At 39.5% G+C, this 16,058-nt stretch overlaps 1 protein-coding gene across 3 annotated transcripts in view; it reads right to left on the reverse strand.

Annotated features, from left to right (window-relative positions):
- Positions 1-336: 336 nt before the first annotated feature.
- The window catches only part of EBF1 (EBF transcription factor 1), a 263,732-nt gene continuing 248,010 nt past the window's right edge, over positions 337-16,058 (reverse strand). For all 3 annotated transcript variants that reach the window (XM_084215758.1, XM_084215757.1, XM_084215759.1), the window contains exons 12-16: positions 9,937-10,002; positions 9,188-9,365; positions 7,587-7,766; positions 5,263-5,457; positions 337-751 (exon numbers count right to left, since the gene is read on the reverse strand). In XM_084215758.1, coding sequence (XP_084071884.1) covers positions 720-751; positions 5,263-5,457; positions 7,587-7,766; positions 9,188-9,365; positions 9,937-10,002 — 651 coding nt within the window. In that variant the 3' untranslated portion in view covers positions 337-719. The remainder of the gene's footprint in view (positions 752-5,262; positions 5,458-7,586; positions 7,767-9,187; positions 9,366-9,936; positions 10,003-16,058) is intronic.

Here is a 16,058-nt window from a genome sequence, read left to right on the forward strand (position 1 = left end):
TTAAAGACAGAGGTTACTAATCCCACCCCTCACCCCACCCTCATAATCCAAAAATATCAGCTTTTTAGGGAGTGATATCTGTTTAATCAGAACATTAAAAATGCTTCATATCAGCAAGTCACCACTGGATAAGCAACATATATGAGCCGACCCTTAATTAAATGGCCATAATTCTTCTATGAAAAACTAACTGGCACTTCTATTCTGTCCCATACAGGCTTGTATGTAAATGACACCACTTTATTCTTCTTTACACAGCTTTAAAAAAAAAATTCATAAATTAAAAATGTGGAGTTCCATCTCTAGTGTCCCTTGTGTAATTGTATGATTTATAAAAGACAAATGGTGTTGAGTTAAATCAAGCCTTAAAAAAAACCCACAAGAAACCAGAAGGAAATAAAAGCAAGCCCCCACCCCCCCCCCAAAAAAAAAAAAAGTGGATTTTTTTTTTATCAACATACAATAAATATATCTCCCAGGTATTTGGGATGGACAACTCGAATCAACACCTTGCAATTGTGGATTGTTAATTTCAGTATTTGCAAGGATGGTGATTTTTGTTTTGTTTAAAAATCTGCAGTTATTGTAAGATCCTTCTTTATTTCTTTTTTTATTTTTAAAAAGGCCTGAGTAAAAAGTTCCACTCTGGGACTTGTATCAGATTCTCTCTGAAGCAGAATTCAACCTCTTCATTAATAAAATTCTTCAAGGCAATTCTTTCACATGGGGGGAACAATCATGCCAGATATAGCTGTTGGAAGGAAAGGGAGGGGGGAGAGAGGGAGAGAGAGAGAGAGAAGGGAAAAGTTAATTTTCTGCATTATTAAGCAACTTTTAAATTTCTCAGAGCTTTAAACATTTACTAGCAATGTAGTCAGATGTACTTTGAGTTAAATTTGTATATATCACTCATAGGAGACAACTGTGTACATGAAAATAATGAGAAGTTTCCTTTTGACTGGAAAATGATTCAAATTGCAAGTGACTGCTGAAATTACTGATTTTCTTATAGAAGAAGTGTCCTTCCTCCATATCAGTATCAGACCCCAACTTATTTCTCTGCTTTTAGTTTCAAAATCCCCGAATGCTGAGGAAGCTTTGACTGGACCCAGCCATTGCCACACATTCTGTTACTCTCTTAAAAGCAAAGCAGGTGTTTGCACCAAATTAGGGAAAGCAGCTGGAGCCCCCTGGCATGGCCCTGCAGGGGTGGGTGTCCCTTCAGGGGCACTCTGGGTCATTCCCCTGGGCCAGCCCTCCCAAAGGTCAGGGCTCACCCCTGGGACTCAGGTATGCATTTCCAGGAGCTCAGAAAAGGACTTAAACTCTCACATCCAGTTTTGAAATTGAAATACTTGAATTGCTTGACTCCTGGGTTAGCAGGCCAGCAGCTTTCTTATTCCACTTGTAGCAGACACCACCAACTACATCAGGTGAGTCACAGGTGAACGCTAATTCAGGATGTTTCCTCTTTTGCTGGCGAAGCTGAATCATCAGCATTTATTGTTTTATTATGCTTCCTTCCTCATTTTCTATGAAACCACCACCTCTCTTAGCAGACAGCATTTATGAAAATTCAACAGGGACAGTTTTGCACAACAGTTGACCTCCAGCTCGATCTCTCTCTATTATTTGGGGGCTCAGATCAAACATCCCAAGTGTCCCAGTGACACACAGTGAGCAGGCACATCATTACAGGGGGTAGCCATGGAAGTTTGTGATGGGAACTGTAAAAGAATTGAGTCTCTAAAATGCCAGTTGTACAGTTATTTGCCAAAAGGTAGAAAACAGATTCTCCTTCAGGTTGGCAGCACTTTCCAGGCACATGATTTAAATGCTGCCTGCCATTCCAGACATCTGGACATGTAATTTCTTAAGGAAGGACTCAACCCCGTGACTGGTGCTGATTCATTGTGCTTTAATTACAGCTGCAATTATTTGATAAGAACAGAGCCAAAGTAAAAGACTCACAGATTTGGGGTTGGAGGGGGAGAGGAGGGAAATGTTTTCTCCACAAACACCACCATATGTGCAAGAATTACAAGTCTAATCAGCAAGGGGAGAACAGCTCGAGTAAACTGCGCTGATTAAATGAAATAAAATGAGGGGAGAAGGAGAGAATGCAAAACACATCCAACATGTTTGCAACAGGCCACCCTCAGAGGTGGCACAGAGCAACAGCATTTCAATTATTGGATTTATTGTGTGGAATCACCGTGCTGATTGTGTCCCACACATGAGGGTTCTTCAAGGAGTTGAGAGTGAGGATAAAAGGGATAGAAAGGTGAGTTAAAGTGCTTCAAACCCTACAGGAAGACACTTAGGTGAGAGGCATAGAGGACTCTTTAGGACAAGATGTTGCTTCCCTTTAGAAAAAGTATCTTTTCTTCAGAAAATGTCACGATACTATTCCAACACTCAATCTGAAAGATTCATCAGAAGCAAATCAATTTCACCAATAATTAGTCGAGAATTGTGTCTCTTGGGACAGGACAGCTGTCTACGCTGGGTAGGAGCCCAAAAAAGGTGAGATAATTGCAATTCCTCTCTTCATGATTTAGACATTTCCCTATGGTTACAGATCAGCCTTTTGCTGTTGGAAACAAATGGCACAGAAGCAGATCTTAGCTCCTTTTTTCAAAGCATCATTGTTTTTGAAGAGCTCTGAAATTCTGAATTAAATTACAAGGCAAATGATATCTTTTCTGCCTAAAAGCTTTGATATTTCCATTCTTTCCAAGTCTTCATTTAGATCACTCCACTTTTATTCCATAAGTGCTACATCTAGTCATGCAAATTCTCCCAGCTGTAGCCTGTTATTGATCCTGAAAACAGAGATATCAGTGGGAAACAGTGTAGGTATGAGATCACACCACCTCCAAAAAGGGAGGGCAGAGAATAGAAAAGCTCCCACCAACGGCCTTTATTTCTTCTATCATATACTAATTTGTATTTGCTGCCAGCAAATTACAGAAATAATGTATTTGGGGTTTTACAAAATTGCATGGCAAAGAGAACAACAGATAAGCCTGGCTGCTGTTTTAGTGAGTTCTGCTGATATCTAAGCTACATAAGGAAAGCTTGATTGCTTTCTGATGTATCCAGAAGCCCAAGAGAGATAAGACAGCCTCCTTATACATGGTTGTTTATTTAAGCATTAAGGCACAACAGGCAGTGCCTCTCTGAGTGATTATTACAAGCCTCAGGTGGTGTCAGGAGGCTCAGGACCAAAGGCTGTGTGTCTTTAACTCACCAAGAAGTTCAGTGATGACCTAGAAATGAACCAGCTCTTGGTGTCTCATTCCCATTATGAAAACTGAATTGATAAACAAAAATTAGGGGAAATGCTCAGATCTGTGTGGGTCCTGGGCATTGCAGATGTGGAGGTGACATAATGGGGAGGCAATCAGGCAGCTCCAGTTGTGCCCAGTGCCCTCAGCTCCTTCCATAATTGCTTTTCATAACTGAGTACATGGAATCTGAGAATTCTGTGTCTTGTGAAAGGAGAAACAGTGCCTGAAAAAGCTTTCTCCTGTTACTTGTTTTTTCTCTTCATCCACCACAAAATGGGACAAGGTGAAGAGAGGAAAAAAAACATTAACATGTTCAAAAGCTTTTTTTTTAGGTTTTTTTTCCCCATTTTTTTTTATTTCAGGCGGAAAAATATTATTAACAGTTTCTTTTAGAACTTGAAGCATGTCAGCACTGTAAATTCTTTTAAATGTTCAAAACCAAATCTTCTAAATGCTGTAGTTCACCTGAAAATTTAATTTTGTCTTATTCCTGACACAGTTTGTATTTCTAACAAAGTCCTAACTGAAGGTACCCAAGATCTGCTTATTAGTTCCTAGTAAATTTACAGCTTCTGCACAGTTTTTCTCTGTGTGGGTGCACCTTGAAGGATTCCTCCTCCCAGTTCAGCAGTGTAATATGAACTGAGGACAATGCTTTCCTTCAGGCACAATAGATCCGAGCTTTTATGAATTAATTCCCTCCATTCTGCTTGCATATAGATTTTTTTTGGCCACTAATGGTGCTATCAGCATTTTGTCTTCAAGCCCACTGTTCCTCTTTCCAGAGGCTGAGTGACATGTGGAGTTTGTGCAACCATCCTGCTCTGCACACCTCCTTCTGAACCTGGCTTAAAAAAGGATGGATTTTATTCCCCACTCAATGCCCTTTGGATAATTTGGACAGGCTCATGGAAAGGAAACAAATCTCAGGTCCGGAGGAAGCACAATGCACACCATGGAATATTTCTCACCTCTGGCAGCTGGAGGCAGCTGGCTGCATCTGCTTAAGGAAGCCCCTGGACCTAAGCAAGCATGAAAATGCCTCTCTCAGCACAGGGATGCGCAGTGAGGGAACCACACGGGGAGGTTTAGGCACAGTGTTGTAAAACAGGCTCAGCCAAACAATGAGATGGGCAGTGCTGGGCTTGCAGTACCCTCGGCTTGACAAGATTTTGTCTGTCACTGCCTTGCCTGCACCAGCCCTTCAAATGGATTTAGATACTAATGCTGGAGAAGCTGTAATGAGAGGGGAAGGGATGCAGAAAAGGAGCAGCCCCTTGATACCAACAGTTCAATAGGCTTCCCAAAAGGCCCTGTGCCTTTTCTGGAATTAATTGGCACAGGGGTACATTAATCAGTGGAAACTAATGTTTGCCCTGGTGTGAGTTAAAGTGGAAAACGCTGCCGTTAGTTTGTAGTGCATCTCCCATTGATGAAAGGGAAGGTTTGTGCCAAGCTCTGTAACGCTCTATTTGCTCTCAGTAGGATTTCTGCACAAGTGTACTATGACAAAGGACAAAAAGGAAGGGAAGATTGAGTGACGTACTTCAGGAGAAGGCCAGCCCCTGGAGAGACCCTGCAGTGGAGTACTTGCTAGAGTCCACAAAAGACTGGTCTGATAAAGGACGACAACAGGGAATAAGAGAGGAAAGAAAGAAAAAGGACGGTATTAGTAAGCTGAAATATTACTTGTGTTTATCAAAACAGTAGGTCTGTGCTTTAGAAGACACAGCCTCTCAGTTCAGCAGTATTAGCTGGGTTAGAGACTGGGTGGTTGCCAAACACCTGCAGGCTACAAGGTGGGCTGGGGGTGGACTCAGTTGCTCTCTACAGGAGGAAGCTTTAGGACAGAGCCCACCGGGGATCCCCCATTGCCTTGGCTCCCCGGGGGCAGCTCGGAGGCACCATGAGCTCACAGCTGGAGCAGCCGCCTCGTGTGCAGCCCGGGCTCAGCCTGGCTTCCACCTACCTTGCAGGCTATTGCCATTGGTGCTGGTGCAGGTGGGAGGGGGGGAGGTCTGGGGTCTCACGACAGGCGCAAACGCACTCTTCTGTTTCACCGCTGAGACCATGTTGGCTGGTGAGAAGGAGAAAATCCCAGAGGAGCTGCTACAGTTGGAGGGGAGGCTAGTGGAGGAGGCCATCGTCGGACTTGATGGCACAACTGCAGGGAAGAAAGACCCCCAAAAATGCATTCCTTAGTACTCAATAATAACAGGTTGCAGAAATAAGAGAATTCTCATTCCTGGATGCTCTCAATTTTTCTAGGGATGAACTGAGTGTTCAAAATGCAAATGTGCTACGTGGGAAGTTCAGTCTTTAAACACAGATATCCTTAAACCGTTATTTTACTATAAAGCACAACAAATATCTTTGGTTCATGTATTTACCATCAAGCTTTTAAACAAATTTCTTTTCATGAAAATAAAGCTAACTACTTTAATATTCAGAAGGCACTGCAGGTTTCCCCTCTTATCCAACACCAACAACAATAAAAGGGACCAAAAGTGACATCCCATATTTCCATTCTTTGTTCTGTTTAGAAACCACTTAGATACAAAAGTGGGCTGTGAATAATTATATATTATAGAGTAAAATTTTGATCATCTGGGCTTTGAATTATTATTTTATTTGCATTTATGTAGATAAAAATCACCCTATTTAAGTTCTTATTTGAGAATCTGATATCATATTTGTTAACACTGAGGAAATCAATTAATGGAAATTAAATGTTCAAAGTTTCACAGTCTGACAGATACAATCTTAGTCTGAAGTCACTCTGTGTCTGGAAGTACTTGCTAAGGGAGAGCAATCAAAGCACCTAAATTGAATTGCTACTATACAGCAATTAGTTTATTGATTTAATTAAGAATGCCACCTTTTAATTTTCAGGTCATGATTGAAGCATTTTCTGATTCAATGGATTAGACATTAGCAGAATGACAGATCAACCAAGAAAACCTCCCAAAATATAAATAGAATAGAGAACCAGGGCTAGGAAGTGAAGTGCTATTCTAAAGAGGACTCCGTTCATAAATATGAAATAATACACTGCCACAGTATTTTAAATGCATTACTGGCATCTGCTTCCAAAAGGAGATGTCTCATCAATCATGTTATATTATGAATTCAGAGTGTGCAGATTCTGTGACAGTAAATCCAACTTAATAAGTAAGGTACTTTGTAACATTACACGTTACATTATTATTAGAGTACAAAAATAATCACTGGTTAGCAATTCCCAGGTTATAAGTACTAGTTATGTGGGTAAATAATTTGTTCTAAATTTGCAGCAGAGAAGAAGCCTTGGAGTTAATTATTTTATTCAGAGTTCCTATCCCCTTTTTTATTCTAATGCAGATCAAAATAATTCATTGCTGTGTTACACCATTAACTTCAGATCTGCTGTGTAAACCTTGGTACCTTCAGCAGTCAGTTTGTCCTGTCCATGCTACAGCCCCAGCCTATCAATCTGTTTACATTTCCAGACCTTCCATCCTGGTTCTGCTGGCAGCTTCCTACAGATGTCAGTGGAATCCTTTGTGCCTCATGAGCAATGTCAGAGGAATTGGGCAGGTTCTGCTCATCCAATTTCTCATGTGACCAGGGACTACTGAGCTCAGCTGCAGAAGGGGTTCACTTTACCAATAGGAATGTATTTATATTTAAACAGCTTACTAAACCTTTAATATCAAAATGCAGAAAGTTAGTCCTGCACATAAATATTTCTGTGACTGGGAGTGTAGACCACAAGCTCTTCACACCATGGGATGTATGATTTGTATGACTCACATTTTTGTGGCATTCACTGTACTGACACTAAAACACAAAATCTAAGAGCCTTTGTCACATTACTGACTCAGTGAAGTCAAAGTCATATTACTTAAAAAGCAAGTGGAATATAAACAATCAAGCTGAGGCCCAGTAGTAATTCATAATTTTTATGAAGGTTATAAACATATTTGCTCTGAAGTTGAGGACAGTGTTTCTTGTTAGAGTATAAGGTATGTTATGAAACCATCAGACTAAATAACGAGAGATTACTCTTTGCAAGCTCTTTTAAGGCTCCCAAATAAATAATAATAATTAATAAGAGTTTTATGAAAACATAGAGGAGAATTTCTGGCAACACTAAGGTCTTCAAAGCACATGCAAAATCAGTGCCTTGGAGAGTAAAGACCAAGTTCTATTTCAAGGGCTCAAAATAGAAAATAAATATTGAGCATCAGAGAAAATCTACTGCCTCCTTCTAATGAAAATGTGCAAAATACAGGAAAGACATAAAATACTCACTGGCATAGGGAGAATTGGCAGCAGATCCATTCAGGAAGGTTGGAGAACCGCCTAAATTTGACATTCCAGCATTCCCATAGCCATTCATGCTTGTTGTGACAGAGTTGTAGTTTGTCTGCTGCGGGGTGGTGCTTGGCACGTAGCCATGAGGTGACACACTGCTGGAGTTGCGGGTGAAACCTTGTGTGGGGAGGGAAGAGAGGCAGAAATTGGAATTGGCCCCACAACAGCTTCCTACACAAACCAAGGGGGAGCTCAGTCCAGGCAGGGAGGGCAGAGAGGGGCAGGACTGACCACCAGGTACCCAGGACTCCTCCCTGCCCAGGTCGCTGCTGGAGGAAGGAGCCTGCAAAGCTCCCCAGGCAAAGCAGGGATGCCCTGGAGCAAAGATCAGCTCGGGGTGTTGGAGGAACACTGCTCTGAAAGGGCTGCTTGTAGGAAATGGAGTAAACATGACCTACATTCTCAGAGTGAGCAGTCCAGACCCACTCAAGGTATGTTAAAAGCACGGGATTGTTGTTAACTCTTTTCTGATGTCACTGTCATTTAACACACCTCAGATGCTCACTGCACACTTCAGGAAATGAAGTGTATTTCTCCAGCTTGTGGGATATCCTCTATCTTTTTGCTTTGGTCTCATCATTATGTTGGTGGGAAATGAGCATCAAATTTGACAGCAAGTTAAGATTTGAATCTCTACTTAATTCTGGAAATGACATTTTAGGAAACTCATATCCAAATGTTCAAAAGGACAGATTTGTTTCTAGAAGCCACAGAAATACAAAATATGCATCTCAACTCCTAGAAGAAAAATTGCCGATTTTTCTTCCTAATGCACAGCATAAAATATTTCAATCTAAAACAATTTTGTATTTTTTTATTGTAATGCAAAAAAATTTGTTTCTGCTCTTCTAAAAACAGCCTCATCCTAACACTTTCATTCAAATGTATTTTTAAGTTGGATAATATATAGACCTGAGCAAAGAAGAGGGCAAAATGCAAAGGGCTTCTACAAAAATGTTCTTCACCTATTTTTTATTTTTTAACTCTTATTTTAAACAAATACTGATTTTATAGAAAGTCAAAACCACTTTATTTTAAAAATTGGAAAAACTCTGAAAATGCCTTTTAAAATATTTGTATTCTTTGCTAGTTGTAAAATTTATGAAAGTCTCAAACTGAAAAAACCCACAGTTTCTACCTCTAGCAAAATAAACCCAAATTAAATAGATAAACATTCAAGGGATAACTTCATGTTATAAAGAAGTGCTACACAAGGCCTAGACTGAGAGATCATCCATGCTCAGGAAAATATGTAAGCATGTACTTAACGTTAAGTACATGCTGAAGCTGATTAAAATTAGTGGGATTTAAACACAAATACAAGTGTTACTCTGGGCAGAACGAAAAGCTGTTTAGACACATGCAGAAGTGCTTATCCTGAGTAAGGACAGCCCCATCCTGGGTCATTCCAAGGGTCTGGGATGGGCTGCCCAGCCCTGCTCCCGGTGCTGAGCCACCCCTCTGCCACAGCCCTGCCCGTCCCCCTGGCTTCTCTCAGAAGAGATCCATAGAGAGAGGAAGATGAGGCTCCTGCTGACCCTGGTTGGTGGCTTGGGAGGCTTCAGAGACATTGACAGCGAGCTGGCCACTGAAGGAGTTCACCCCCATCATTCCGGCGTGGACGGAGGTGTTGGCGAGGGCGGGGAGCTGGTTGTGGTTGCGGGGCACGCTGTAGAGCGCTTCGGCGATGTCTGCAGCTCTCTTCAGGATTATCTCCTGCAGGGTAAGGAAAAAAACATGCAAGAGTTACCAATGAGACTCCAAACCTCTTCTTACAGACTCAAATGAAACGGTTCCCCGCCCAAAGGCTAAAAGGAGATGCTTTTCTTTCTAAACGAGCTGACTGACAGAGAGCTCATGCTCACAGGATCTTCCTGTTAAATCCTGACATTTGTGGTGAGAGTTGGAAGTCCCAGTCCCAGTGGCCACATTTTGTATAAAAAGACCAACTGGCAGGATGGGACTAGAGCCTGGACTTGCTCCACCTTAGAGCTCTCTTTAGGGGAAGAGGGAGAAGTCACTGGTGGCAAGACATAATGTACAACACTGCTCTTATTATACAGGATCTGGTGAAAGTGGGCAGATGTCTCCATGGTGTTTTTACAAACACTAAGTTCACACCCTTCAAAAAAGAAAACAAGCAAACCAAACCCCACCCCAGATACGGCATTGCCCTGTACATTTGTTCTTGTCTCCCTTTGTAGCATCATATCCCTTTAGCCCCTGATCTCTCTATACATCTAAGAAATAGCCATGATATAGAATTGCTGAAGTAGAATGCATTTACCTGGTTATTATGTGGCATACCATAGAGTGCTTCTACTAAATCAGCAGCCCTCTTAAGTATTACTTCCTGTCAATATAAAAACAGAAGCATTCTGCTGAGTTCAATAAACTCCTTGTGGGGAAAACAAATATTCTCTTCTATTAGGTGCACTGTGTTTTGTAGTGGTTTTTTTTTTTTATTTTTTTCCTCCCACCAGGTACACCTTAATTGTAACAACTCTCAGCAACCACTGAATGGTGTTAAATCACTGGTTCATCCTATTCACACACACGCTTAATCAAGTCAAAAGGTGAGAATCATTGGTGCTGCAAAATAAAATACATCACTCAATTGTCTCTACCATCTGCACTATAAACCACTCATGAGTTCATTGCAGAACAAAATCCCGAGGTCATTTACTAGATTACTGCAATCAATGTCATTCAGAGAATGTTATGAATCCCTTCAATGTGTTTATTTTATTCTTAATTGCATGCTGCAGGAATTGTGACCTTACCCAGCAGGCCACATTCAGAAGATACCCAATCAGTCCTGTGCTACTGTAATGAAACCCTTTGGCTTCTCCACTTTGTGTCCTGGTACGAGGGGTCAGGGCAGGATCCACATGTATGGAATGATGCCCAGGAGGAAAACACATGCAGTGTGTGAGAGAACAGCCCAGGACCATGCAGTGTTTCCTGGAAAAATTCCTTTCATGGACAGCAGACTTTAAAACAGTCTGAGATTCAGTTCTCCATTTTGGGCAATTTTTTTCCCTCCATTTTCTTATTCGTTCCTTTTCATTTAATATTTCTTAGGGTACTTTCTACTGGTATTCAAGTAAAATAAAATTTCCTGTGTTCTTATATTTTACAACATCCTGATGATAATCCTGATAGAAAATATAAAGATGCATAGCAGAATTAACCCAGAAAAATTTTTTCCCTTATTATTTCATGGCATCTTTCAAAGCAGATTCCCAAATGCCCAATCAAAACCGGCCAGGAATATCCTTTGAGTAAAACAATGTATTTTTGTAGTTCCCAGCCCCTAAGTACTGCTTTAATATTCTAACATGACGCTATTCACCATGGTATATTTCTGCAAGCAGCTTACAAAAATAGAACCAGTTCTAAGCATTTTGCAGTTTTCTACAAAGTTAAACTTTTAAACTTAAAATATTTTACACAATAGCCATATTTTATACCAAAAAGAAACAGTAATGCTCAATTTTCATATACTGTAGACTCTGATCAGAAAATAGAGATATAATTGCGTTCATTTTGCTGTCACCATAACCTCTTCAAAAATCCTTGAACAACTCTTCAAATGACAAGCTTTTAGATGCATATTAGCATTTTTTTCAATTTTAAATTCTCTATAATATAACATAAAATAGTTGTCATACTGCAGTAACTACTTATGACATATATAATGTCCTAAATTCAAAAATGAGATGGAGGATTTTTGTTCTCCCAGTAAACATTTAGGCTTGCCTTCTGCTGCACACACCCCTTTCTCAGAACACACATTTAAATTATTTTCCACATATGAAGTGAGATGTAATACATAATTGATGGATTTTTAAATCACTACACTTGAAACAGATTCTGAGGAGTTAAGTTGCTGCAGCCTTTTTCTGTTGGTGGGTTTTGTTTGTTTTGTTTGTTTGCTTGATTTTTAAGATTGGTGTAGGTTTTGTGCTGCAATTGTTGGTTTGGGGTGCTTTTTTTCCTTGTTTCTTGACCACAGCAGTGAGCAGTATAATCACAGACAGACACAAACAGCATCCAGGTACCAACAATCCTCGTTCCTCACAACACTGAGGTGCCCCGTCTGCCTCATACTGAAGATACAAACTAGAGAAGAACAGAGACATTACTGGAAAAAGGTTCTCTTTTTCATTCCATGATTTTAGATAGAAAATTACTGCACAGGTGTTTGACTTTGCAAAGCAGGATTTATTTCACTTCAGTAGAAATTGTTTGCAGTATATATTTCGCTGATGGAAAATTAGAATGTGATACAGAGGCCGCAAACTGCTTTGGTATATTGTTAGCCTAAGCTGTCATTATGCCAAATTACTAAAAAAAAGAAAGTTTAAACAGTCATTTCTGCTCTACCTGACTAATCATAGTTATTTATATAATGCTGAGCTAAAAACCTTAGAGTGCATCTAAAAAGAGATTGAAAACCGTGTTAAAAAATGAGGTAATTACATAGAATCTTACAGCTGCTCTCCCTCATATCAAATATATTTCAGTTCTTAAACACTGGAAGTTCTTTGATGCCATATCATGTTGCATGTAAATAAAACTAATTGTCATGATGGTTTATTGAAACATTCTTGACAAGTAGCATTCAATTTTCTTAGCTAGTCAATGATTCTATTTTTTTCCAACATTTTCAGGGTCTGTAAACTTGAGTTTCATACTTTCTCTAACAATATTTTCACACAAGAAAAGCATTTCTTTTTAATGACATTTTCAGATCATACAAACTAGATGTTACAGAAAAATCCTCCTGTGTCAAATGGTGGTATCCTCTATTCCAGAGCTGATGGTACTTTTTATAGAGACAAACCAGCATTAAAAACACAGCAAAAATGCTGCTAAAGACAGGCTCAAGATATTAACTTCTTGTTTTCTGAATGCATCTTAAACCTTTTGCAGCTCTGCCTAAATTACAACAGAAGCTGCTCCACATACAAAGGAGCCCCTGAAGTCCTCTATGAGTTAGAGCAGCAGACCTTGCAAGGTGCTTGGATTGCGGTGACCAGAAAATTGTTCTCACCTCCGTGTCATTACGCTCACAGTGAAGCAGCCCCCGAGCATGTTTGTGTTGGGGATCTAATATATTGCCTTTCAATCAGAGCTGAGAGCCACTGAACACATAGACAGAACATGACGAGCAGGTCAGGAAAGCAATAAAGATTTTACAGAGCTGTCCAAGGTGCTAAATTTACTCAATAATGGGTTTGGCACCATAGTGTTAACCTCTCATTTACTACCAGTTTGAGGGACTAAATTGAAGTAGCTGACTTCATTTACCTTGAAATGTATATTTTATGACATTATGTAAGTAGATTGAAAGGGCACTGCAGTTTTAACAATTTAAAGGCTAGAGCATGTTTAAGATGAAGCTTGAATATTTATCGTATATTGCACTTAAACTATATTGTATATTAAAATGCATTGATTAAATTTGTAAAAGGTATTATAAAAAAGGACAGCTAGTATAAGAGATCTATGTCTTTTAAAATCCAATTGATACTGCATATTACCACTGAGATGGTAACAGATAAACAGATAGAGGGGTGGACAGAGCAGTAGACAGACAGAGCAAAAAGTGAGTGAAACTCACATTCTATGAAAAGAAATCTCTGCATAAGCTCAAGGTCTGTTATTCCAGATATTCTTTTGTTCACAGGAATTTTTCTTTGCCTTCATCTCCGAAGCCTAGATTTTCATAGCATCATGTAAGGTCCTTCCAATTGAATATGCAAGTGGAAATATTTCCTGAGAGAGACAGAGTTTGACTAAAGCTAATATCTAATTTATGGGAGCATTTGTCAAGGAAGATCCACTTTTCTATTCCTGCTAAAAGTCTGACAGCTTTTGGTTTAGAATCAAAGACTTAGCAGCATTTAGCTAGACCTAAGTGAGGGTCTTCTTTTTTTGCATTTTGTTTCAAATGAGAATAATTTAATTTCTCTAAAAATCACAAATTAGCAATTATTGAGAAAAGGAAAGATTATTTTAGTAATGAAATATTATACATCAGAACTCTGCACTCCATTAATCTGTACACCAAAAATCCATAGTCCATTTTTACTCCAAACTGAAGTTGATTTTCTACTGAGGGAATTTTACTCTTTAATTTTTGAAACAGGCTCACAATTTAATATTTTGATCAAATCTTCCTCCTGAAGATACTAAGGGGTGTTTACATACCCAAAAGAGAGGCTGAGCAATAAATTCTACTGCAGCTTTGCATATCCCCAAACTATTGTATAAAAAAAATTATAAATCATCCTGGAGTAACTGCTTTTGAAGCACAAAGACTGAAATTCAAACTGAATCCACTTCTGACTGAATGTACCTCGAACACTCCAGCACCTCTGCATGTTTTGTTGGAAGCCTGCATTCCCTTCAGAAGGATTTCATTAAGAACATGAAACTTGCATTTCAAGTTTTATCAAGATGAAAACACTTTGTGTCAAGACTTATCATGACAAACTCCTTTTTTGTTAGTTTTAAAGGAGACGAGGTACTTCTTCTTGTAATATCTGCTCACTTTTTATTCAGAAGATCTTGGAAAAAAAAAATCACTCTGTGTCCCAAAAGGGCTGTGAGTCTGGCGAGATAAAGGGTATCTAGAGTTACACTGAGTTGTTCAGCTTAAGTAACTAAATTAGATAATGTTCAAGGTACTTGTTAAACCGAAATGAATTTTGTCAAGAAGAAGCTGACCACAATATATAACACTCACCAGCCACATATTGTATTATTGAGACCACCACAGGATTTATGAACTCATGGAGGGCGTGGGGGAGAAGCTGTTCCAGCATCCTCTGAGGCATTTATCTTATGTGTTGTCTGGATATCATATCACCTTCTAATGCTCTTTAGCATTGTAATACAAGAGAGAGCTCATTCATCTTCTGAGAGGGTACTTAGGGATGATGATGTCATTCATACTTCCTTGACTCTTATGTCTGACCTCCTGCCTCTGCCTTCTAACTTCCTACTCTCATGGCTACTTGCAAGAAAAAAACTCCTCTGCAGATGCAAAATGCTCAGCAGCAGACTCAGTTCACTTCTTCACCTTGGAAAGGTCACATTCTGAAATTTTGAGTCAAAATCAGATTCATTTGTGTTCAAACTTTCCCTTTGGTTTTCAGCTGGTGAAACAATAAATGTGATCGTTAAGGACATGGGTTAGAAGTAAGTTTTAAACTTACATTCATATGTATCATATTTTAAAAGATAAAATTGTGAACACCTCTTTCAAATGTAAAGAGGTAAATGTAAAGGCAAAACCAAGACAGACATTTACAAGAATGCCAAAGATCTAAAATGCCAGACACTGAGCCTGGTACACAAGAGCTTCAGGCGGTCCAGAACCTCCCATCTCTCCCCATCAACAGTGAGCACTGCATTATTGTATCATTTTCAGCAATTATAGCTTTATAAAGACTCATAAAAGCCAATCAAAATGTAAAGATCCTCCATTTACTGTAAGACTGAGGGAACTGTGCCAGCCTAATGGGAAGTATAAAATAACAGGGCCATTTCTCTAAAAAGATATTTGTACTCACACCAAGCTGAAAACTTTTCCAACAAACAAACAACTGAATGGTTTCCATGTATTATGACTGAATCATACCAAAGAAGTGAACAACATAGAGATACCACAAAGACAAGAAGGCAAAATGGGAGAGAAAGACAACATATCTCACTTGAGAGGCAAAACAAAAGCTTCAGCTTACCACTGCCTACAGGATGGAAGCACACTAAATTCCTGCCACTGAATTTCAATGGCAGCTTCCCAGAAAACATGTCTACTGTGGGAGCTAGAACCTTGGTCTTTCCAAGCCACTGTAGTCTCATCAGCCTCCACCCAAACTGAAAATCACAGCCTAAATGTACAGCACTAAAAACAGTCATGCATAACTTTACCACCTGCTCCACAGTGAGCCAAGCTTATAAATAAAATATAGGAAGCCTCTATGAGGCAGCAGAAAGAACAAATGCTGAAGTGCAAATGGGAGCAGGCATTTAGCCATAAACATTGAGAATCGATGATTAAAACTCCTCCTAACCACAAAGGTGATAAATGCATACAGGGGAAACACACCCTGCCCAAACAGTCTTTGCAAATACTGCTGACAAAAGAAGGAACAAAATTATGATGATCACCTGAAAGTCTGTCCCTGCAAGTCTCCCATCTTACACCTATTAACCTCCTGGAAATATGGTGTAGTTAAACACTAAAAAAAATATCAGCCTCCTTTTTTAGTCCACACCACTCATGCTGGTGGTCCCATTTCCATAAATGATGGGCATGTAACAACAACAGAATTAGCAGCTAACACAGATGTGTTCTTCATCTAGATACAGGGTGGCATGGAATAAACCACC

The sequence above is a fragment of the Fringilla coelebs genome, assembly GCF_963513975.1.
Source record: "Fringilla coelebs genome assembly, chromosome: 15".
NCBI classification, from domain to species: domain Eukaryota; kingdom Metazoa; phylum Chordata; class Aves; order Passeriformes; family Fringillidae; genus Fringilla; species Fringilla coelebs.